Here is a 25,088-nt window from a genome sequence, read left to right as displayed (position 1 = left end):
GAGTCGAGTCATGTCATGTCATGCTATGTCTCAAGTCATTACAGTCCTGGGTTCTGATTCTTGTGAACTGTTTCAAAGGTTCGCTGTGCCATTTGAAAAATGTCATTCATGACGATGCAGCAAAATATGAAATAACGTTCTCATAGAATCTTGTGGGTTGAATTCCGACAGATCCCGCGCATGTCGGGAATTACACCATTGTTCAAACTGCGTCAGGGCGGAAATTCCAAAGTTGAACCAGCTCATAACATATGCAGTTACATAAGTCTAAATTTGGAACAATTGATATAAGATCTCAAAGATCGTGATAAATTCGTATGACTTTATCAGCTCTATGAAAGATGCAATTAAGCTAGTGATTTTCCGATACGCAGTTAAAATGAAATAAAATTCACATCTCCAAATTTAGTGTGCCTTTTGGCACGTGCAAGTCAATGGGATACGTCGGATTAAATACTATACAGCTGCACACGAGCTGAGCTGCATACATTGTGCACCTGCCTGACAATTATCAACTGCAGTGCGCAGCTGTGTGCAAGTGCGTTGTGTTACAGCACGACATACAGTCTAACGTCGATATGGTCGGTAATGATTCACATTCGCATGTGATAGGATTACCATTTGCTCATTGCTCAATCCTGGTTCAAAGTACGGATGCTAGTCAAATAGATAGATGTAACCACACATTTTGTAGTCAAGCTGAAGAGCTATGGCTATGCAAATATGCCAAATGAACTATAAGTCGAATTTATATATGAAAGCCTGGCTTTTCAAATGACTCATTAGAAAAAAAACGAAAGCCTAGAGAGCTATTGAGTTGGTGGATGAAACTGGCGTAGAAACAAGTAATAATTACTCTACGTAAAAGAACCTACCTAAATACTGGAAAAAGAAATAAAGTATGCGTTATTAAGACCGACCATCACCGACGAGATGGGTTTCAAATTAGAGGGGGATTTCTCACTCGGGCGGAGTTTTGTAGTTTTTAGGGAGGAAATGACTTAAGGATTATAAGGGCAGGTACACCGGGAGGCACCAAATTCTTCATTTTTGTGTCAAAATTGTAAGGTATAAGACTATAAGTTCTTTCCAAATGTATGCTCCTTTTGGCTAGCTAAACAGGGGTGTTCAAACTTTCTGTTATTCACGACCGCATTTCGATTGCAGAGATAGCGTACGGCATCATTACAGCGGACAGCCGCAATGACCCATATGGACGACAAATATACATATTAAATCGGCTACAGGGGACTTTGCACCAGGGACAGGTCTTGTGGAGTTTCGAGCATACACTGCATTGTAATTGTAGAAGCAGAATGTTCCTGTAGCTTCATTACACGCACCGAAATCGCGCGTATTATTGGTATGAAAACTAATGTGCAACCGCAGTCTAGTCGCGTGGAGAGCGAAAATTTCTGAACTTAATGAATGAATTTCGTCGGTAATATTAGTAGCTGCACATATTGCATATTTATGTTTTCCGATTTAGATTTACCGTTAGAGCTGATGAAGGGGGTGTCCTGACGAAATTTGCTTGGGCACAAAACTAATGATGATTCATCTTCGGGTTGCTTTAATCAGCTTGTTACACGTCGTGATTTGTTGACCACGGATCAAGATTGTCAGAATTGCCCAAGCGCAACAGAAAAACCTTCATTCATGACAAGAACACGATTCCAAATTGGTAGTTATGTACGTGGCGCAAAATTTTCCTCTGGGGTTCGCATTTGCACGATGGGGCTCGGATTGCAAGGATTGTAGGTCTATAGACATACAATTATACATAAACCTTCCGATTCACGGGTACATACAGGGTTGGGCATATTTTTCATGATCAAGCCATACCATCGTGACTGCACCGTACCGAGTGGATTCAGAAACTACAAAAGCAACGACAGCAGATCGATGTTTGAGCGAATGGTTTATTTTGCAATAAATTAAGCAAATATTACATACAATAAATAATGCTCTGGTGCGGTAACGACCAGAATTTATACCTTTCGCGACCCATACTTTGAGAACCACAGGCGTAACCGATGCCGTTGCCCCCGTCAAAAAAGCGGTTGTTAGAATTACTTGCTTGAAATGATAAAAATGACAAAACTAAAAATGTTTGACACGCCAATTGGTAAATGAACATTTACAGTTTTGACACGAGTCCTTTTAATTCACCATCGAATCAATCCCGTGTTCACTGTTCATTTCAAGTTCAAGTCCTGTTCAACCCACATTTTCACGGCGATATTTTGGGGATATTGAATGCATCGGAGTCATAACATAGCAATATGCCTCACTTTACACCAGTGGTTCTCAACCTGGGGGGCGCGCCCCACTTGGGGGCGGGGGAGGGGCGTGTAAGCATCCTAAGGGGGGCGCGAAAAGCGGTCAGCTGAAAAAAGGCCGATTTTTGCGCGATATACCTCCAATTCACGCGTGTTTCACTATATGTAGATCTAATTTAATATTTTTGAATTCTCTCATCAACATTCATAACCTTCCATGCCATCAAACAATCTGTTGGGATTGCCAGCATCCCGGTTGGATTTTGTGATATGACGACAAGGGGGGGGGGGGGGGGGCGCGAAATTTTTCACTATCATGAAGGGGGCGTGTCTAAAAAAAGGTTGAGAACCACTGCTTTACACAGTTTCTGGCCCTATTTTACTATTACCTGTAATAATAGAAAAAATACCAATAATGTGGTCGCTTTCTATTCTTCGAAGTTACAACGAAATGCCTATGTTGGCCGCCCGACTCTCGAGTCATATGACTTGGTCGAATTATGCGCAATGACTCGAGTACAAAACGAGTCAATATACACAAATTGACTCAAACTCTTAAATATGGAAAAGATGCGAGTTTCGTTACTTCTTATTCTTTCGTTACTTCTTTTATTGCTGCCTGTTACTCTGTTGTTGTTTCAACTTGCCACTGTTCTACCTGTTTTTAATTTATTCTTCACGCCAGACTCGTATTGAAAGACGATTTTGTTCTCCACCAGATGATTCCTAAGGATCGTATCGCTGCAACCTGTATTTTATTTTTGAATGTAAGTCTTACTCTATATAAACTCTCTCTCACCAAAAAATCCCGACGCGAGACGGACGAGAGTCGAGTCATGTCTCAAGTCATTACAGCCCTGGGTTCTGATTCATATGAATTGTTTCAAAAGTTCGCTGTGCCATTCCAAAGACATTCATGACGATGGAGCAAATTATGAAATCACGATCTCATAGAATCTTGTGGATTGAATTCCAATAGATCCCGCACATATCCCGAATTTCACTGTTTAAACTGCGTCGGGGAGTAAATTCTAAAATATGCCTAACTATCAGGAATTCTGAAGGCTTGGAGTAGGATGAAAATCTTTCCGTGAATTTTTCCTTCGCGTTGTGCGCGGTTTAGTGTGACATATATTAATTTTAATATGACGGCCAGCGCCCTCGCAAAAGTTGCAATCAAAAAGAATTGAAACAACCATCATTTACTGACATAAGTCTAATTGTAATCGCAATTATAAGAAAACGGTATATTCCTAGAATGGGTTCAGGCAGTTTGGATGTTACGAAGTCCGTAGTTCTAAACCTGAGTCCGATTCCCTTTATTATTGGGATCGCGGAGATATAAGCAGCTTTCAAATAGGCAGTGAGCAAGCCTGCATGGCCAAACTGGGCGATTTTTTTATCATTGCAGGAAAAGTTTAAATTTTGATAAAATTTTAACGTGAGGTCAACAATTTGTCAAAATTGGTAACAAAGTAAAAATGGTTTTGCAACCTGCATTTCGTTTGTATCATAGATGTTTTCACTACCGGTGAACTTAGCATTTTACATCTTGTAGCCTATACTTTATAGGCAGGGTTGCCATACCGTCCTTATTTCTAAGATTTGTCCTTATTTTGAAGGGCCACGTCTTAGAAAACTCAAATGTCCTTATTTCTAAGAAATGTCCTTATTTTCGACTTGCGTCCTTATTTTTTCTTATTTTCAACTATTACAGAACTTCGATCATTTCCCTCTGGTATCTGTGTTGCATAATATTATAAAATTATGCCTTTGCGTCGAGATTTTATGACATCATCATTGAAAAGAACTCCCGTGGCGTACGCACCACTTGATTTGACTTCGAAGTGGTGCAATAGCTTAGCTAGGGCAGTGAGTGGTGTAGCAGTTTCGGCTGCATCAACCTATCGCAGCGGACGTCATTTTAGCAGTAAACAGCAGTACCAGGTTTCTGCTGTTTAGTCCAAAGCAGAATGAGCTGTAGGGAAGGCAGCATTTATTGCGTACTGAAAAAAGGCGTTGATACTTGGGTTAATAAGTAAAGCCATAAGTCATTCATAGATTTATCTCAATTATATTGTACATATAGTGTTAGGTACTAATAAGGCTAAATCTGAGCAGGCATAAAACGTTATCGTGACGATTATGAGAGAGAATTTGAAGGTATCAAACGACGCTTGAAGGGCAAGTGCTTCATACATTGCAATATCTGCAATTGCGACATCGACCTGTACCTAGAGACCATATGAAAGACCGGTATTTCAACTCCTATTGATCCAAGTGCTTCATACATCGCTATATCTGCAATTGCGACATTAACCTGGAGCTGGATACCATAGGAAAGGCCGGTATTTCAACTCCTATTGACACAAGAACTGTGTCATCTTGATCAATTCGAGCCAGTCGATGAATAATCTTTTCGCTGGTCCATCAGCACCAACGACCACAGACTACAACGCTGCTGCTGCTGAGGGTATCTGGGCATTCCATACTGCAAACACCAGCAATCATTCCGCACCAACGATTGCACATCGAAACTGTTCAAAGCAATATTTCCCCATTCCAACATCGCAAAGAAGTTTGCTTCGGCCAGAACTTAGACTACAAGCACTGTTACTGGAGTTCTTGCTCCACGATCAAAAAGTGATTTTGTCTAACTTGATGTATAGCCTTTTCTCATACTGGTTGACGCCTCTAATCACAACGAGGTGAAGAGGTTTGGTTTATCACCCCATGAGGGAGGGGAGCAAGACCAACGTGTCTCTTTTTTTTGGGGGGGGGGTTGACGAAGTGCCGTTTCAGCCCTGAGTAAAGGTAAACCTAGACCTAAGTGGTCGCGAGGTCCACGAAGCACTTTATACTAACAAGGAGTTGCTGTAGCAAGTAGTTTCTGGAATGTGATATGCCACGACTGGTTTAAATAGAACGTATATGTACAAAAACGCTTTTAATGCTAATATAATTTTTCGACTGTCCTTATTTTTGGGTCCATGTTGATGGCAACCCTGTTTATAGGCCTACCGTGTTGGACGGACCATCGTCTGCTCATTGTGAATCATAAACGGTCTAATAATCAAATAGGTTGGCATGATGTTATGCACAACGTACCGCAATATTCCCACTGAGGCAAGACTGCGTATGCATTGCATGGTTCTTATATCAAGAAGCGCATGGTGGAAGATTGTGATGCAGACACCATTGCCAGAATGAAGCAGCACGGTTTGTCACCAGCAGTGTACTGTACACACAGCTTCAGTGTTGTCCAGAGGTGGTCAAAGTAGTCAAGAAAGCTACTCAAGTAGAAGTAGAAGTAGCGACGAAAAAATCTACTCAAGTACAAGTAGAAGTACTTCTTTCACAAGCAACCTAAAACTACTTGAAGTAGAAGTAGAATTGACTGACTTTAAAAGTACTCAAGTAAGTAAGTAGTTGTGAAAACGATTCTGATTGGATGGATTATAAAAAGGTGCAAATTGAGCTATGTGATAGGTGACGAGCTTGATTCAGATTGATGCATACCCACAGGTATCCAATTTTCGATAACATAAGCATTCGTCCACATCATGGGATGAAAATGATAGTATTGATAATGAAATGCGATGCTAATCCTCTGTTTTCTCGAAAAGCACGTTTTGAAAAATAACATGGGATGGCGCCATCCCCCTTATTATAAGGCCCATAGTTTAGTCGAAGAGCAATACGGAGAAGCTGTATAGGATACGGTGTAAACACTTTGCGCTATTAGTAAACGGTAATAAAAAATATGGTGGGCCGTAAAAATGCCATACTGTGTAGCTTTATTTCCAGAAATTAAAGGCATTACTGCACTTACTTTTATACTTCAACATGTATGCTATCCGGACAACAGAACTGATATTAATTATAACTCAAAGTATATGATACTGGGAATTGAAAGTTACATATATAAATACTACTTCTAAAAGCAGAATATGTATTTTATGTTTTTAGTCCTGAGATTTTCAAAGGTGGTATGCTAAAACAGCTCTAAAACTAAAAAATTAAATAGTATATTCATATTGAAATGAACCCGAATATTTTCGGCTGACACTCGTCAGGGGTAATCGTCAGCAACTAGTAGAGAATTGGAAAGAACATTGTATATCAACAATCGTATCACAAAATATGACGTCACCAGCATGAAAGAGAGAGCGTTCAATGTACTATTTTTAGGTGATACACGAACTCCTTTTGTTGACAGAGTTTTGGTTGGTGTATTTTGATAAAAGTTGATTCCAAGGCACACAAATGGAATTGTGAACGGCCTCGACCTACGATTCGAAATCGGTCGTCTCGATAATTATTCGCACAAATCGGATTATCCAACAAATGTTTGCCGATGGCAGAATTAATTGCCTTTGATCGATCAGCATCAATCTTAAGTGGATGAGTTAAGGGTGAGCTTTTCACATCGCGTGACGCACGTGTTCTGATAAATCTGGGGACATGTTGGTTTATGCGGTCCTGCAGACGTCTTGACGTTCTTCCCACGTAGCCACAATCACAGTGGCACCTATATTCGTACACTACATTACTTTGTTGAAGTGCAGGAAGCACGTCTTTGCGTGTTGAAGGGAGCAGTTGTGTTGTTGTAAAAATCACATTGGTTTTGACTGTATCGTAACATTTACCGACAGCAGAAATCAATTGTTTTTCAAAGCGGGTGGAAATGGGGCCAATCCAAGGTAGATGGATATAAACATCTTTTATTGTTCGTGCGGTGGGCTCTGTTCGTTTTTCTGCGTTGAATTGCGTTAATTTCCTCTCCATGCCGCGGCTGATGACGTGTTCAGGGTAACCATTATCAAGTAAGATTTTTCGGATGTAGTCAAGTTCTAAACTCAGTTTGTTACCCGAACATATCATCAACGCTCTATGCACGAGTGTGCCTATGAGGTTAATTTTTCTGCGCCGAGGACTAAATGAATTCCAGCGAAGGTATTGGCCTGTGAATGTCGGTTTTCTGAAAACAGACGTTTCAAATTTGTTGGTATTGCGCTTTTCAACTAATACGTCCAGAAATGATAATGAGTTATTGCGTTCTTTTTCTATTGTGAATTGCAAGGCCGGGTGAAGCGAGTTTAAGCGAATGAGAAATTGGTCACACTCCGATTCATTCCTGAAAATAACAAATGTATCATCTACGTATCGGCGGTACAATAGTGGTTTGGCGGACTCACGCTGGGACAGAAGCTCGCCCTCGTAATACCCTACGAAAATGTTGGCCAAAATGGGTCCCAGGGGACTGCCCATGGCTAAGCCGTCTATTTGGCGAAACATGACCTCGTTAAAGCTAAATTCCACGCAGCAAGTTGCCGCTTGTAAAAGTTCAACAAAGACGTTACGCGGGATTGATGGTGGCGGTAACTTACCACCGTACAGCGCGTTGGCACAAATATCAATAGTCTCATGCAGCGGAACATTCGTAAAAAGACTAGAGATATCAAATGAGCTCAGAAACACGTCTGGATTCGGCAAATCCAGGTTTCGTATTTCACCAGCGAACGTGAACGAATCGCGAACACATTCCGTGCCGTACAATTCCCGAACCGGTTCCAAAATGTCAATAAGCCATTTTGCCAGCTGATGGTGAGCAGACCCGATCATGGAAAGTATAGGTCTCACTGGGACATTGTCTTTGTGAGTTTTTGGCAGTCCGTACATGCGTGGTCTTTGCGATCCCGTCGGTCTGATGGCGCTGTATGTTTCTGCCGTTAGGACACCGTTTTTCTTCAATGTCAGCAAACGGTTGGTCAGTCGTCTTTCAATTTTAGGTGTATTATCAAATTCCGAAACCGAACCAAGCGAGATAAATTTGGTTTTGTCATGCAATATTGATTCCATTTTCGAAATGTAGTCAGCTTTGTTCAGAATGACAACACCGGATCCTTTGTCTGGTTTGGTGATGTGAATTTCAGGGTTGGATCGCAATGCTTTGATGGCTCACAATTCCACAATTCACAATTCCATTTGTGTGCCTTGGAATCAACTTTTATCAAAATACACCAACCAAAACTCTGTCAACAAAAGGAGTTCGTGTATCACCTAAAAATAGTACATTGAACGCTCTCTCTTTCATGCTGGTGACGTCATATTTTGTGATACGATTGTTGATATACAATGTTCTTTCCAATTCTCTACTAGTTGCTGACGATTACCCCTGACGAGTGTCAGCCGAAAATATTCGGGTTCATTTCAATATGAATATACTATTTAATTGTATATTGAAGTTCTGTACCTCCAAGAAGCTCTTAAAACTAAAAAAGAAAATAAAAGTCCACTCTTCCAGATTAGGACACACCATGGACAATTGGACATATATGCTAGATTACGATATGACAAGAAAATGCTAGATTGCGAAACATCAGATTCAAACGTTATGATGAGCCATTACACTTTGAATAATTATTTCAAATGGGCGAGGGGCGACAATGTGGTGTGAACGGAACCACGCCAACCTTCCACCTAAATTATATTCACCGATACTTTCGTGAAATCATACTGGTCACTCCGTATCCACTGCGCTTTACTAAACTTTTATGAAAATCAATTGTTAATACTCCGTGAAAACAGCTCCGAAATTCCTCAGGCTATCTTCCTGGTTGGAAGATTGAACTACTTCTACTTGACAAACTGAAAATAGCGAAAAGTAAGTAAGTAGATCACAAAATATTCAGAAGTAGAAGTAGAAGTAGCGAAAACTGGATCTACTTGAGTAAGTACCAGAAGTAGAGGAAAACTACTTGAGTACTTCGAAAAAGTAGAAGTACTTCGTTACTGACCACCTCTGGTGTTGTCAGTCAACAGCTGCTGCTGTCGGACGTTCTTTCTCCATCCTTGGCAAGCTACATAGTAAGGACCGACACTTTCTACCCGAGAATGTCGTGAAGTCTTTCGTTGTCATATTTTTTTTTAATATTGCTACCATAATGCTTGATGTAACTACCGAAACTCTTCATAGGTCCAGATTTCGTAGAAATAAATTTGTTTCGTGCAAAAATTTGAAATTTGTCCGTTTTCAAGTCAAAAATTATTTTCAGGCCGAACAACTGTGACAAAATGTTGATTTTTTAGATCAAAATCTTCCGATTTTCGGTAAAGAAAATCGCCCTAGAAATCAGCTTATAACGTTTTGAACTAGGCCATCAAACATTTTTAAATTGGAATTGGATTCGCGACTATAAAATGTTGGATACCACCAAATATGCAACCTGCTAGTGCATTTTACATTAATATATGGAAGAACGAATATTATTAATAGCAGGGCGATTTCATCCAGCCCGTGAAGAAATTTGTCGCCTACCGTAGCAATCAGCCGAACTCCCATCGGAGATAGCCCAATTCAGGACCAAGGACCACTTCCGTATACAGTTGATAGGCAAATCTTGGCTGATGTGACGCCATATTGACATACAATGTGTTCACTGTTCATCATACCTCATTGTATAACCCTCTATCAGGCGCTATAGAGTTTTCGGAATTTTAGGCACAAAATATGATAACCCTATCGCACTAAGTCTTTTGGGTTAATGAGATAAACTTAAGAGCCCAAGAACAATTTGGTACCGGGAGAGCCATGATTTGAGACTTTATCAGGAATGACTAAATTTGTCACCGCACCGTAAAATCAGCTCGTCATGTCGATAATGTGTTTTTACATTCCTTACAACCTGAATAGTGCGATATTACAAGTAAAATTCCAGAGCAAATTATGTTAGCGCAATAACGTTCAGTCAGGGTAAGCAGGTAAGGTAAATATAATATATATATATGTATTACAATGATATACGATGAACAGGCTTTTGCAATGCTCTTGATGAATGTTCAGTCTTGTACGATTTTTCTGTCAAACTTGAACGTGTGTATCTTATTGCTTTAAAATGAAACTGCATATTATCACAAATAACACTGATGCGTGCCTGTCGCAATATCCTTGCATGTTCCCAATAACATCGCTTGTGCCCTTAATTTTCACTCTTCTGATTAGGCCTGCCGTCTTTTGTGTACTCCAAAAGATAACACCTTTTTGGCGGGAAGTTTAGTCGTTACAGGCCAAGATGTTACAATAACAGACGTAAAAACTGGAAATTTATACACATAACTCGGATCACAGGAGTGTTAATTTTTCTTTTATTCAACACATCTCCGAAAGGCCGGGAAAACCCGGTTTCCACGTGCCGGGTTGACCCTTTTTAATCTTAGATTTAAATCTCTTGTTGACAACACGCGAGACAAGATGACGCTTGGGCGTCCTCGGAGGGCACTTGACGTTTATTGAAAAAAGAGAACATATCCTCCTAGAAGAGAACATACGGAACCCCTAGCTTAATGTCTTTAACATTCATGCTACATGAGTGTAAGGAAAAATAAATTTGGTGTTGGTGAGAGAAACTCATATAATTAACTATAGATCAAGACACATAATAACTTAACATGGCGAGCAATTATAAGGACAAAGCCAGAGAGGACTTCATGCTGCTGTATAGGAATCCTGATCTGAAAGTATATTCAGGCCGTCATTTCCGGAATACTGTTTTTTTTCTTCAGAAATGCCAATGTCATTCTAGATAAGGTACCGGTATCCTTGCAAAGTCGTATCACGAAAATCGAAAAGTTTCCGGATGATCGCAGGAGTGATACAATGCACTCTTTTTTGTGTCACAGCAATGCATCCAGTTTGTTCAGCGCTGAATTCCAGTGACTCCCCACCGGGTGCTAAATATATATAATCTGCAGCCAACGAGTTCGAGCTTAACAAAGTATTAGTCTGCAGGTTTGTAAAACATCACTTCCTCGCGGCACCCTTGATTATACCAAATGACATCCCTGTTGAGAGCTCATTAAAATTATCGACTATGCTACGTGTATTTATGTTGGCCACTGTTGAGCAATCTCACGTGGACCTATTCTGGCAGACAATTGACAGATAGATATGAATGTCACTAGACCTCAACAATAGTGCAAAACGGAGTGACCTATGATCAATATCACAATAACCCATCGATTTAATAGTATATAAGAAATTAGGATCGTGGATAATGGTGTAATAATATAATTGACCTAACTTTGTTTGGCGTTTTATATAGGTCACAATATTCCCTATATCTAGGGCAGGGGGGCAACCTGCGGCCGTAGAAGGACATTTGTGCGGCCGTGGACACGTATTTCAATTAGTATGTGTTAGCGGCTGTCGACATGAAATTTAAATTTACTCTCAAATTTTTAAGAGATTTTATTCAACCTTGAAATTTTCTTTGCGCTGCGCGCGATTCAACACGATTTCATTTTTCGATTTTAATGTAGTAGCGGTAGCGCCCTTTGCAACCTGAGCACCACAGTACAGATGTGAACAGCAACGGAAAATGATGCGCCCCACATAAAAATACCAACTTGGAATCGTGTCCTCACGAAAGAAATTTGTTGCTATGGTGCGTTAGGGTGATTTCGATATCTTTCCAATATGTGACCAATCCTGATGACAGGTCAAGTAATAACAGCATGCAACAAAGTGACTTTGTATTGGTCGTGCCGTAGATACATCATCATTTATAACTTGCCCTAAATTTTCGAAAACACATCCTCCGTCAACAATACCGGGGAATCTGATCACATAGGCTGAGATAGGATAAATGTTAGATAGTAATATGCGAAACTACGAATATTAATGAAAAAATTCATTAGTAAATCTTAGAAATTTTCGCGAAACCAAGAATCTATTCATAACATGACCACTCACGATTTCTGTGCGTAGCCTATAGTAAGCCAACATGAATAGATATGTTGGCCTGGAGCTCACCGAAAATTGCCATGGACAGTTTGAATTGGGTAATTGGCGTCCAGTTTATTCAATACGAACTATGTCCTGGAATGCGGCCGTACGCTACAGGACTACTTGAAATGCGGCCGTAAAAGGTTGGCCACCCCTGATCTTGGGTTACCATACGTCCTCTTTCAAGAGGATTTGTCCTCTTTTTTTTTTGCTTTTTTGAAAGTGTCCTCGGAGGACGCCCAAATGTCCTCTTTGAGATTTTTGGTTAAATATAGTGTAAAATTCGACTCAGATACAGTAAATCAGCACCGAAGAAGCGCCCGGCCGCTATTTCGTGAGCTGAGCCGGCAAGTTGACCTTTCTAATTCTTTAGTCAACCAACCACATAGTCACAATTTTTCCGGATTTTACTCCGGTGTCCTCAATCTGAAAATTTTGAAAAAGTGTTCTCGTTTCGGATTTCCAAAATATGGTAACCCTGCCTATATCCCATTTGAAAACAAAGCCGTCATGTTTGAACTCGTCGGGAAAATAATATCATAAAGAGAAAAACGAACAGACACAATTGAACAAGAACAAAATTGATTGAAGCGATTTTGCAGTATGCGAAAAAGCATTTCACTGTACGGGATTATCGCAAAGCAGATCGATATACATTAGCCCTCCTGTCCGGAAGCGTAGGGGGATCTGCACACACTTGTACTAACGCCTGTCCCTGTAAAAAAAAATGGATTGTTCGCCGTGAAAAAGATTGCAACGGATGAAAATGTCACTGTAGATATAGAAGTAGAATGTGGTGGGACCGACGAAATGTGTATGTATAATTCGCCAAACTTATTTGGGCATCCAGAAAGCAGCATGTGTCATTTAATGCAGAGAATATAATGGAGCCTCCGTGTCTACTTTTAGAAATATAAGTATTTCCGCGTGGATTGAAAGAGAATTAAAAATATCACAAGCAGAATTGAACAAATGACCTTTTAAAATGGCTAACGTTGCACCAGAATCTACGGATCGATGTTATATGTAGGCAGGGCTGTGGAGTCGGTAAATTTGACCACCGACTCCGACTCCGGCTCCGACTCCGACTCCACACATTTTCAATATACCGACTCCGACTCCGACTCCTGAGTCTTCGAACGTACCGACTCCGACTCCGACTCCGACTCCTGGGTCTTTAAACGTACCGACTCCGACTCCCGACTCCGACTCCGACTCCAGCAATATTACCAATTTACTTCGAAAATGATATGCCACATTGTCGGTTGAATGACTATCATACAACCATTAAACATATTCAAACATATGAATAACGGTGGCATGCTAAATTGTTTCATTGTGGAACAGCTCGAATTATCCACTATGCAATTAACATGAAAGAAAGATTTGCTTAATATCCTTCCCTTTTCAAGTTTTTATAACGTGGACTCTCTAATATCCTGAAATGTATGAATCATTCAAATATGGCAGATATCCAATAATGTATGATAAAATGTAGATAAAAAATCCAAGTGTAGCTCTTGTGTATGAGGTAGCAACTAATAAAAGAGATTGAACTTACTAATTTTGTCATTGCACACTATCCTGATTACAAGCACACACACTCTAACTACTAATAGACATTGGTCATAAATGGAATTTAGTTAAGTAGTCAAAGACCATAGCCTATTTCTAGTCCACACGTACTTAATCAAGTATTCAAGGATTGGGACTTGCAGTCTTTCTTAATCATTTGTTCGACGCAAACAGCTAAGCTACACTACAAATATTTTTCATTTTGTCAAGCGGGAAGCATCGTTTAGTCATATTTACATCATTTTTACAATTCTACAAAACCAGCCGATGAATTTGCTCTGTCACAGTATCATGGTATAATTCCAAGAATTGCATCAATTTCGACTGCATCGCGAAAACGCATTTTGCGATTTTCTTCCCCTGTGCAACCGAGTTGTAATTAATGTAGTAAGTAATGTCTAATTTTATCAATATCAGGGGTGGGCAACTTTGTCGGCCAAAGGGACACATGAGATTTACGAACCATTGCGCGGGCAACTGGAATGTTGATAACCTTGTTTTAGTCGTCCGATATGAGCAAACCGAATTAGGTAACATTGCAAACAATAGTTATACGCTCTAAAATTGATAATATGTCATGCAACTGTGTAGTGCACAATCAGGCCCTTGTCGCGCGAAGCGCGAAATTTTTTGCAATATAATGTCTGAATTATATCAATAAATATGTTGCTAACATACATTGGGTCGCATTTGTATACCACTGGGCTCATTTGGCAAGGACAGAATTATTCGATGTTTAGACATAGCAAAATCGACGGTATCAGTGAACATGCCTTCATCATTTTGTGCAAATGTTTTGTCGACGATCTCGCTGCGAGTGCACAAGCGAAGCCGTATCTCCTTTTTGCGAATATAGTTAGACTCAATTCTGTAAATAATATGTATTTATAATTTTCAGAAGGGGGCTCAAATAGGCCTAATGAATGCAAGAAATCTAGTGACAATGAATCACGCGAAGTACAGAGAAAAATTTCAAGTCAAATAAATCAGCTATGAAACATTCTACTTTATGGTCATATACGAAGATCTGGGATAAATGTGGCTGGCCCCTGGATACGTCAATGCGTCAGAACTGTTGCTTTAGTCATCATCAAATTTCGCGGTCATGCTAATCAAATTTTGGTTGGCCTTGCAATTGTACCTGATGTCATAAATAATTTCGAGAATTACCTCACAGGCCACACCTAACCTTCTCGTGTGCCAAATTTGGCCTGCGTGCCATGGGCTTGCCGCACGTGATCTGTATGGTTATTAATAACAGTGATAAGTGGTACATAAAAATTATATTGAAAATTCTTTGAAAGCAAATGTTTTCATGATAGAGAAGTTGGAGTCGGAGTCGGAGTCGAAGTCAGGGTCATTCTCACAAACTCCGACTCCGACTCCAGTCAGTACTTTCCCACCGACTCCGACTCCAGGTATTATAGTTTTCACGACTCCGACTCCGACTCCATCAAGCGAAAATTACCCAGACTCCGACTCCGACTCCACCGACTCCGACTCCGACTCCACAGCCCTGTATGTAGGTATATACTTTGCGAATGATACGGATTGAATGCGTGTTTAAAAGTAGGATTTGAATTCATCTTTTAGTTCTTTTTCATTTCAGTTCGTCACACCGCACTAATTCAACGCATGGCAGTGGCGGGCAACGGCAGCTCGCGAGGTGCTTGCGCCTCTTTCGGTCTTTGATTGCGGCTCATTTAATGATTGCACATGCGCTTCGCCATTTTGCTAGAGAGGTTTAATCCGATTAAAAAATAATGCATTTTAAGGCGTATTAACGATATGGGTGTTGTTTTCGTGGCTGTTTCTTTCCTCATGGATTACGCAAGACTTGTAAAATTTAGGGGTATGTGTGGCGAGATAGCGTAGTGGTACGTTCCACAGCTGCGACACCAATGGGTTGCGGGTTTGATTCCAACCGAGGTAGACTCTAGAATTCCCACCTAATCGTTGGAAGTTTATTCAGGCTCCTTGTCGCCATCTCATCAACGCGGTCTTATAAAAATCCTAGAAGTGGGCTGTGGTAAAAGTCTACAGCTACGGAATAAAATTGAAGGATATCGGGCCTGGTCAGTGGTCATAAATCAATGATAAATAATTGTGTTCAGCAATGAACTCGATAATTATTCACGGCTGCGCAGTTCACAATCATTTCCGGGGTAATACGGCACTCCCGTTTTTATTGATAAGGCTGGTAATAATTGCCGAGTTGGCCATGAAAATGTCGTCGAGCGATCATTGCAAAAAGAAAGTATGATCAGGAAAATGGAACAGTACCTTTGAAACCTCATTACGAAACCAAACACGAGTTACCCAACGAACGCCGATTTAGGGAGTAGATTTGCGTAGTAAACTTCAATCGATAGATGTCACTGTGACGTTATAAATTCCTATTTTTGTGCTGTGGCTCTTTTAACGCTAAGATTTTTGGTATGCGGCTCGCGCATGAAGCAGGTCTGCTCGTTCCTGATGTATAGCTTGGCTTGAGTTTATAGGCCGGATATCCTTCCAGCATCCAATGGTATTCATTTCACAAGCTTGGAGTCGGCACTGCTGGAATGGATTTGCTCGCAAATGGCCCAAGTTTAAGGCGGCAACCGCTGAAGAGATTCGAATCCGGGCCTGCAGATTACGAGACTATAGTGCAATAATCACTGAGCTACGTTGGCAGCCCGGGTTTTCACTTTTTGAATATCTTATAACTTTGAGATATATCAATTTACCTGTTCCCCCACAGCAGATAGCCAATACCGGCAGCAAGTCCAATCGCACCAACAGTTGCTGCAGCAGCTCCCATCCCTCCGTTACCAACATCCCTGTAATGATTGCCATCTTCGTCATTTCTGATACGTTGGAAGCAAAAGCGACAGATGCTGTGACGGGCACTGTACTGTACAACAGTGCTCTTCAACCAGGGTTGTCGTACACCCTAGGGCAGGGGTTCTCAACTTCCCTTGTATAACGGGCCGCATTTTAACAGCAAATGACGTTGCGGGCCGCACAACATTATTTCCATGTATTTGTGGGCTACTAGTCAATCTAGGCTACTGTAGCCTATTTACCAGTCGTATACGGTCGCATGGTACATTTTTATGCATTCTAAAGCAGTGTTCGTAAGTTTTCAGTTGTTGTTTTCTGTGAGAATATTATCTTCCAGCGGCGCAAGTATAACCCGACATTGATCGTGTATTGTATCAGTTGCCAAGTTGGTATATCCATCTTCAAACCCTTCCACTAGAGAACCGAACTCTCTGTTTCAATACTTGAGCGAGCAAGTATATAATTACGGTAACTTTTTCGTTACAAAGGCCATTATCACATTGAGCTCTCAGTGATATGAGAAGAAGTCTGGCGTTCGGGTCATTTCTGAACAAATCAATCAACTCTACTCCTTTCCTTCCATGGCTGGAGCCCTGAACTAATAGTCGTACAGATAGGAGTCAGCTTTGTTAAGTTGATGTTTTTCGCTCGGCCCTCCCAGCGTATGCCATGCCAGCATTTCTACTCTGATAAAAATCACTCAGCTAATTATAGCTTTGCAGTGTCTGTGGAGTCAGTGGATTCGTCCGATGCTATACTAAAGTTGTTTACGCGGCAACGTATTTCAGAACATGCGATGAAAGATCGACTGACAGTGCTGTTACTGTTTTAGTTACGGTTCAATCAGACAACTGTAGCTTCAACATTTGTCAGGTGATGTTGCCCTTGCTGTTAAAGTCTGGAAGCAGCGAATATTCGCACAGTATGTTTAAGTTTTATTGAAATGACACCTTCTCTGGCAAATTACATGGATTTAGCGATATTCCAAGCAATTTTGAACCATGCGTCTGTAACATCGTCGACAATTTTAACAATGCCTCGGAATATGGATTGGTGGGCTTGACACCTATCTAGCAATGTTTTTCTAACATCAGGCGATTCGTATAACTTCAGAAGAAAGTGTCGAGGTATAATTTTAAGCTTCTACACTTCATTACGACAACTGATCTCCGACAAATATGTCAAATCGAGTTTTCCATTTATATCTGAGAAAGCAAATTAACTGTTCCACGCAGACTTACAAACCCAGTTCCCGCTGTTTAATTTCCCCTTTCTTGTTCTTGTATCTGTTCAAACCGCTCGCGGTGAATGAAACATTCTTTAAAAGTGTACCACACAACAGAATTGTCTTGAACTAGAGTCCAGCCGAATACCGATTCAAAACAATAACAATCTACACTGGAGCATATATCAAGAAACCAGAATACATCAAAGAATCAGTAATCAAACGAGACAGAGACGGCGCGATAAGAAAGCTAAGTAGCTAAATTAATATGTAACAATATAGTACCAGTAGAAATTGCGTTTATAATGAAAGATGACGCGGGCCACAAAATAACCGTCTGCGGGCCGCATGCGGCCCGCGGGCCGCGGGTTGAGAACCCCTGCCCTAGGGTGTACCAGAATTTGCAAAGGGTGTACCACTGGGATGGGGTGTACAGGGGTGTACCAGATCCGAATTACAATGAGCCGATGGCTAGCTATCACAAAGGCAGGTTTATGGGTCAGTACAGGTTGACGCACAGGTTAATGAGCAATAAAGTACGATGTTATCTCAAGTGTAATACTGTACACCGCTTGATTGTGATGTCATAAGCAGATATTTCTCATATTCATTTAGCCGTCGGCAACAGACCAATGGTTCCGTTTGGTGTTGGAAAGTATGCAGCAAACATGTGTTCAGCCTGTCATTTGTCTTTTAGTGATTTTTGAGCAAACCGCTTTGATAGCTCAGACTTCTTGAATCGGTACTTCCTACCCGACGTTAATAAATACCGCAATGCACATAAATGAAGTGACGTAGCCAGCCAGGGTAGAAACAGCTTCCATGTTGAAATCAAACCCTTTTGTCTTAAAATGCCGATTTTATGTCCAATATTTCGCCATACATTTGTAATTCAGGATTTTGTTATTAGTGATGCAAATTAGCGACAATAGACTGTGCAGTGCATAGCGGCATACGATCTGAGGTTACTGACATCTCTTGCAGCCCATGTTTGTTGTTTGTTTTGGGGTATTCATGGTGATTGTCGACTAGCCTACTATGGTCATTTACACCAGGCCGATATTCTTCTTATAGCGCAGTGATATAATCCGCGGCTGCAACACCAATGGGTGCGGGTTCGAGTCCGACCGAGGTCGACTTCCGAATTCCGATACCTAAGTGTTGGAGGTTTACCTAGGCTCCTCCTCGCCACCTCATCCGCGTCAGCGTTGTCTTACAAAAAGCCTAGAAGTGGGCAGTGCTTTAAGTCGGCAGTTACGGAAAATAAGAAGAATATCAGCCTGGTTTAAATGGCCATAGTAGTCGACAAACACCATGAATACCACAAATCAAACAAATTGCTCGCGTACAAAATACCGAACGTCAAAGCAGCGTGTATCATGGCTACGGCAACGTAAACATATGATAATGAGTATGCCGCATTCGGGCATACGACACTTGAGCATTGAGTTAGAGCGCGGGTGGGACCAGGGTTTAATTCAGGGTGCATTTAGGATTTGGGTTGAGCTTCGGGTTAGCGTTGGAGTAATGATGAATTGCGGGGTTAGGGTTGGGCTTAGGGATCGTTTTGAAGTGTAAAGTCACATGTTATAAGTCATCACATGCACGATTGCCGTTTTTCATCCAGCGAGACAGTCAAACAAACTATCAGGTGTCGAAACTACGAATGTTTAAATCCAGCTCCGACTTTAACATCAACTAACCAGAATGCTAATCCCAATTACTTTGAACGAGCCGCTGACTTTATATCAAAGCATTTTGAGTTACGAAAAGGTTCATTGATAGAATTATGAGTCCCTGAATGTTTAATACGGTCATGTACGTAATTATTACTAAAACCAAGAGACTGTCATAGAATGGAAAGGTGCGTGAGGACTTTTACAGTGTATGGACTGAATAATGATTACAAATCAATTCACGCTGATTCTTTCACCGCCAGAACTCACCTCTGATCGCGATGGATCCTTTCCGGCACTGCATCCTTGAAAATATTTGAAAAAAAACATGTATTCGGATGCACGATAATTTGCAAAATTAAATTTACCGTCACAGCTCCCCAGAAGTCCATGCCTCGTTCTTGAACGTGCCCACGAATCTAGATATCATTTAATTAAATTACTGCAAAAAATCCATGGATGACACTCGACTGATATCAGTTCACTCAGACATTGCCCCACTAGTGCAGTGGTTCTCAACCTTTTTCACCTCGCGGACCGGTAAAATTTCAAAAGATATTTGGCGGACCGGTGGACCGTAACAAATTGAAATCGACCCTAAATGTAATGTATCCAGTCGTTATTCTAGAAATATGGTACTAGAGCAGGGGTGGCCTACATTTTGGCTATTCACGGCCTCATTTCGATTAGTTATACGGCCTACGGTCGCATTCCAGGACATAGTCGCAATGAACTAACTGGACACCATACCCATTTTAAACTGTGCATGTCAATGTTCATTTCTGGTGAACTCCGGACTAATTTACTTTTACATATCGTCTTACTATAGGCCTACTCATCGAAATCGCTACTTAGTGGTAATGTTATGAATAACAACTGGGATCGGCTATGGTCGCGTCATTCGCGAAAATTTTTTCAGATTCACAAACGAATTTCGTGATTAATATTCGTAGTTTCACATACTACTATTATAATTATTTATTCTTACGCAACCAAAGTGATCAGATTCATCGTTAGAGTTGATGGAGGGAGTGTTTTCGAAAATTTAGAGCAGATGATGCATCTTCCGGTGAGCCATTTGTTAGTATAGTCAGTTTGGGCCGAGTTGTTAGCTCTTGACCTCCCATCAGGATTGCCGGTATAGTGGAAAGATATTGGAATCTCCCGAATGTACCAGAAAGAAATTTCTTTCCTGACGAGCGCACGATTCCAAATTGTTATTTTTATATGGTGTGCATCATTTCCCTCCGCATCTGTACTGTGGGGCTCAGATTGCAACGGGCGCTACGACTATATTAAAATCGAAAAATGAAGTCGCATTGAATCGCGACTAGGCGAAGAAAATTTCCAGATTAAATAAAATATCTTGAAAGTTCGCAAGACAATTCGTAAATTCAATTTTCATGTCTACGGCCTCCAACACATGCTAATTGAATTACGTGTCCACGGCCGCACAAATTTCCTTCTACTTCCGCAGGTTGGCCATCCCTATTCTAGAGAGTGAGATTTTGAGGGTTTTGTTCGTAATTAAATATGTTTATGATGGTATTCATTTGATTTTACGGTAGTGTCTGCTGAGGGCTGACTGCTGAGTCGAGGTAAAATTGACGTGCCCTGATAAACATGGATAATTTCGAGCCAACGGCCATGCATTAACCGACCGGGCAAACTGGAAAAATATTCTTCTCTCTGACATTATCCAGAGATGAAGCGTTTTGGAGTAGGACGAAGCATCTTGTCGAGCTATCTTGCTCATTTCCCACTACTATACCAGACGTAGCCTACTACGAGTACAATGCGCCGCACGAAAACGCCTGGTTACAGCGTTACCTGGCCACCCACAAAATGAATGAATCGAGAACGAATGATCGTACGGATTGCGCGGTTTAGCGAGTCAGGTCTTACTTAGCGAGTCGTTCAGATGTCATCAGCGGAGATAGCTTGAACTTTGAGTCAAAATCGAGCATGTTTCCGGGCCTAATCTTACCTCACGAAGTTCTGCATCAGTTAAAATTTTTACATTTTATTTATTTTACCAATGCAAGCCTTCAACATCTTGTATCTTCAAATTGAGGTATAAAATCTAAATATACCTCGCGGACCGGCAGAAAAGTCGTCGCGGACCGGCACCGGTCCGCGGACCGGCGGTTGAGAACCACTGCACTAGTGCATAGCGATAGCGGATATACAGATATAGGATTACAGCATTTTCACGTAATCGGAGTCGATTACATTCGAAGTAATCGTAATGGAATATTTCATGTATGTCTCGAAGACTATGACATAAACCATACAACTATCACAAAAAAGCGTTGTATCAAGTTACTGGCAATAGAAACATTGAAATTGTGTACTACACTACTCATTGTATTGCTACATACGGTGTTTCCTAAACCTTTTCCGAGCACGTACCACTAATTTGTATTTTATAACGTCGCGTACCACGTAACTACTAGGGATGGTGTGAACGTGAGGTTCACGTTCGCGTTCTGTGTGTGAACCTCGGAAATTTAGAGGTTCGCGTTCACAACAGAACCTTGGTAGGTTCTGCACTGTGAACCTTTTCATATAATACAGTTTTCACTTCAAATTTATTGCATTTCAACTGCGGGACATTCTATGCACGGCGCTGGAAGCATAAAAAAGCAACAATAAACGAGCATGTACCTTGGCAATCTCAAAAATTTTAATTGCTTTGTTACAAAAGTTTGCTTGAAATATCTGGCTTTCCACAATCACACCGCATCACAAACGAAATACACTACATCAGTGGTTCCCAACCTTTTCCGGTGTCAGGGCCAAATTTAGAATTTCAGAGTACGGTCGGGGCCGCACGAATACCAGGGCAATGAAACGGACCCAAAATAGTCATCAAAACATGAAAATTGGCATTGTTCCGATCAATCGCTCGAAGCCATTGGCCATTGTTATGGTCTTTGTGTTGCTGCGCTCCCATTGTTCAGAACAATCGACCTTTGGTGGCAATTTCGGAGCAGTTTTATTGCCCTGGCGAGATTTCAATTCGTATTTTTAGAATCAGTACGACAGTAGCTTTCAAATTATTCGGACGCTTCGGTCGTGAGCTGTAGGACTACCAATTACGCTGCTTTCGGGGCCGTTTAGCGAGTCAGCTTTCATTGCCTAAACGCGCGAGGCGCGAAAATTTTCAGTAATTCATAATTGAATCGGTCAGTATGATCGGGAATCGCATGTATATTGCTATCAATTTTTATCCTCTCTCTGCTCAGGTAATCAGTTTTACAGGTAGAGCCGAGGGAGGTGTGTTTGAAAAGGTAGGACCCCTCAATAATAATTAAATATCTCCGGGCGTATAGCCGTTGGCAGGAACGAAAGAGCACTTCGTGAGCCCCCCTCCCCCCAAAAAACTTTGGTCTTGGGCTCCCATAGGGTGAAAAACCTACCCCTATCACCTTGTTCGCTTTTACCACGAAATTATCTGCATCGTTAAGTGAGCCAGCGCGAGTCGCGAAATTTTCGATAATTTATGATAAAATCGGTCAATATTAATGGGAATTGCATATATATTGCTATCAGTTTCTTGTCCTCGCTGCTCACGTAATCATATTTACCGGTAGAGCTAAGTGAGGTGTCTTGGACACTGCAGAGCCCGTTGGTATGACCCCGTAACATGATGTTATTTCGTAACCTCCTGTCTGCTCTATCAAAAAATATAGAATAGCCCAAACGTATAATACTAAATTAAGAGGCGCAAACTATTTCAAATTGGTATTTCTTCACTGAAATATAATTTGTCCATGCGGCATGATATGTGTCTCGTGTGGTTCAGATTGCCAAGACATTATTTTGTATATATAACGAAGCTTCGGTCAGCGTAAGGGAAGTCCTTTTCGGCCAAGGTTTTCTTGCTGCCAATCATTCTGACACACTTCTTGGAGTCGCAAGTTACATGGCGTAAAACTGAATATGTCTTGGTGCGTCGTGGCGCGGTAATGGCACACGCCGATACGACCATTTCGATAAATATATTTTTTGAGGGGGATGAATACCCAAAAGTCAAGATATTTGGCAGCTTTATGCTTATTCGCGAAATAATTTTGAGCCCCCTTCGAGCTCGCCCCCCTCAATTGGAGGGTGTGTCGTGCCGCAGTTATGGTCCTGTCTATACCTATATCAACTGGAAAGTTAGGGCACATTGCAGTGAAACAGCAGCGACGTAACGTTAGCAGTCTACTTACGACTATCCTGCAATCCTAATTAAAAACTCCAGACTCCAAGCCAAGTACGTGCATTTCATAAATGTAAAATTTTATTTTTTGTCAATACCCGATTTCTTAATATTTTGTGGGGGCCGCAAGAAGGCTATCTGCGGGCCGCATGCGGCCCTCAGGGCCGCGGTTGGGAATCACTGCACATACATGTAGTCAGCGAATGATGCTTATTCAACCAATCAATGAAATTGATATCGTTTTCTGATGTAAAATATTAAGCAGGCGTATGGGGTCAATCTTGACTTCATATGCTGTTTAATATCATTAAAACCAAATCCGTGCGATTGAGGTGTTGGCTATTGTATAACCTGTTAATGGGGCAATATCGGGGGGCAAGTATAGAAACCTGTTTTACACTCTGCTCAATATCAATGTAACAGACGCCGAGTACATTGCACGGTCTGGCCTAGACCGTTCAGTCGTATGCTTATAATCCCTGGCAAAGCGACGGAAGATATTGATTTTATGGGATTATTATAACATAACATCGTTGGGTTATATTTTTCATCAGAACACGTCACACACAATGTACAATGCGATAAGACACAATGCGATGTCATGAACAGGTAGGAGGATGTCGAACGACACGCATCGGTAGCGATTATTTACTCTAACATCCACCTCGGCCTAGAATACCCGATGTCACAGTTCTTTTCGGTGTTGATCTTTTTTGAAGCCGCGGCCCTTTTACTGGGCTTTTTTGTCGCCGTAAGAACGGCAACGGCGGGGGAAGAGGAGCCCAGATAAACCTGCGACGGCAATCGAACCCGGTCCGTCAGATTGGTGGGCGCCAAACCACTACACTATCTGCCCCGACTACACTATCTCCCCCGACTATATATCATTTGATTGCCTCAGTTTATACATTTAGCGACGTTTAAAACGCCAATATGTACTTCAGCATTGTGTCATTATGTGGCCCGAGTCGTCGCTATAGGTATCGTGTTCAACTGTACATTAATATAGGCTATTACTTCATTGAAAGATGGGGTTGGAATTAGCAATATGACGTCACGTGACGTCATGAGGTTCACGTTCGCGTTCACACAGAACCTTTCAAAAAGGTTCGCGTTCACACGAACCTGAACCTTCCAGAGGTTCACACCATCTCTAGTAACTGCTGAATGACCACCGATAGTTATTAGTTGTTGTGGGTGTTGCTATACCGCAGGGGTTCACAAAGTCATAGTCATGAAGGATACCGATGGGGATCGCGAACGCACCAGAGCGATCTCTTAATATGAATGTAGTATTCGCTGAATTTCTTGCACAAAGGCAATTTCTTCGTGCCTCGCACGATACCCTGTGGAGAGTAAGTACAATTGTACATAACCAACGTCACTGTGTTCTATACAATAGTCAATAAGCGAGGCTCTCACAAAAGCGGTTACGGCATGGCATGGGGATGAGACGAGCTTTGTATTTCACAAATTGCTGTTGATGTGAGGATAAGTTTGGCCCAACATT

At 41.3% G+C, this 25,088-nt stretch overlaps 1 protein-coding gene across 1 annotated transcript in view; it reads right to left on the bottom strand.

Annotated features, from left to right (window-relative positions):
- The window catches only part of LOC145436264 (uncharacterized), a 99,149-nt gene that overhangs the window by 54,092 nt on the left and 19,969 nt on the right, over positions 1 to 25,088 (bottom strand). The window contains exon 5 of the mRNA XM_080313632.1: positions 19,740 to 19,790. Within this exon, the coding sequence (XP_080169758.1) occupies positions 19,740 to 19,790 (51 nt within the window). The remainder of the gene's footprint in view (positions 1 to 19,739; positions 19,791 to 25,088) is intronic.

The sequence above is a fragment of the Botryllus schlosseri genome, chromosome 3 (assembly GCF_051294905.1).
Source record: "Botryllus schlosseri isolate E-star chromosome 3, Bs_hap1, whole genome shotgun sequence".
Lineage (NCBI taxonomy): Eukaryota > Metazoa > Chordata > Ascidiacea > Stolidobranchia > Styelidae > Botryllus > Botryllus schlosseri.
This window is presented reverse-complemented; position numbering and strand designations above follow the sequence as displayed.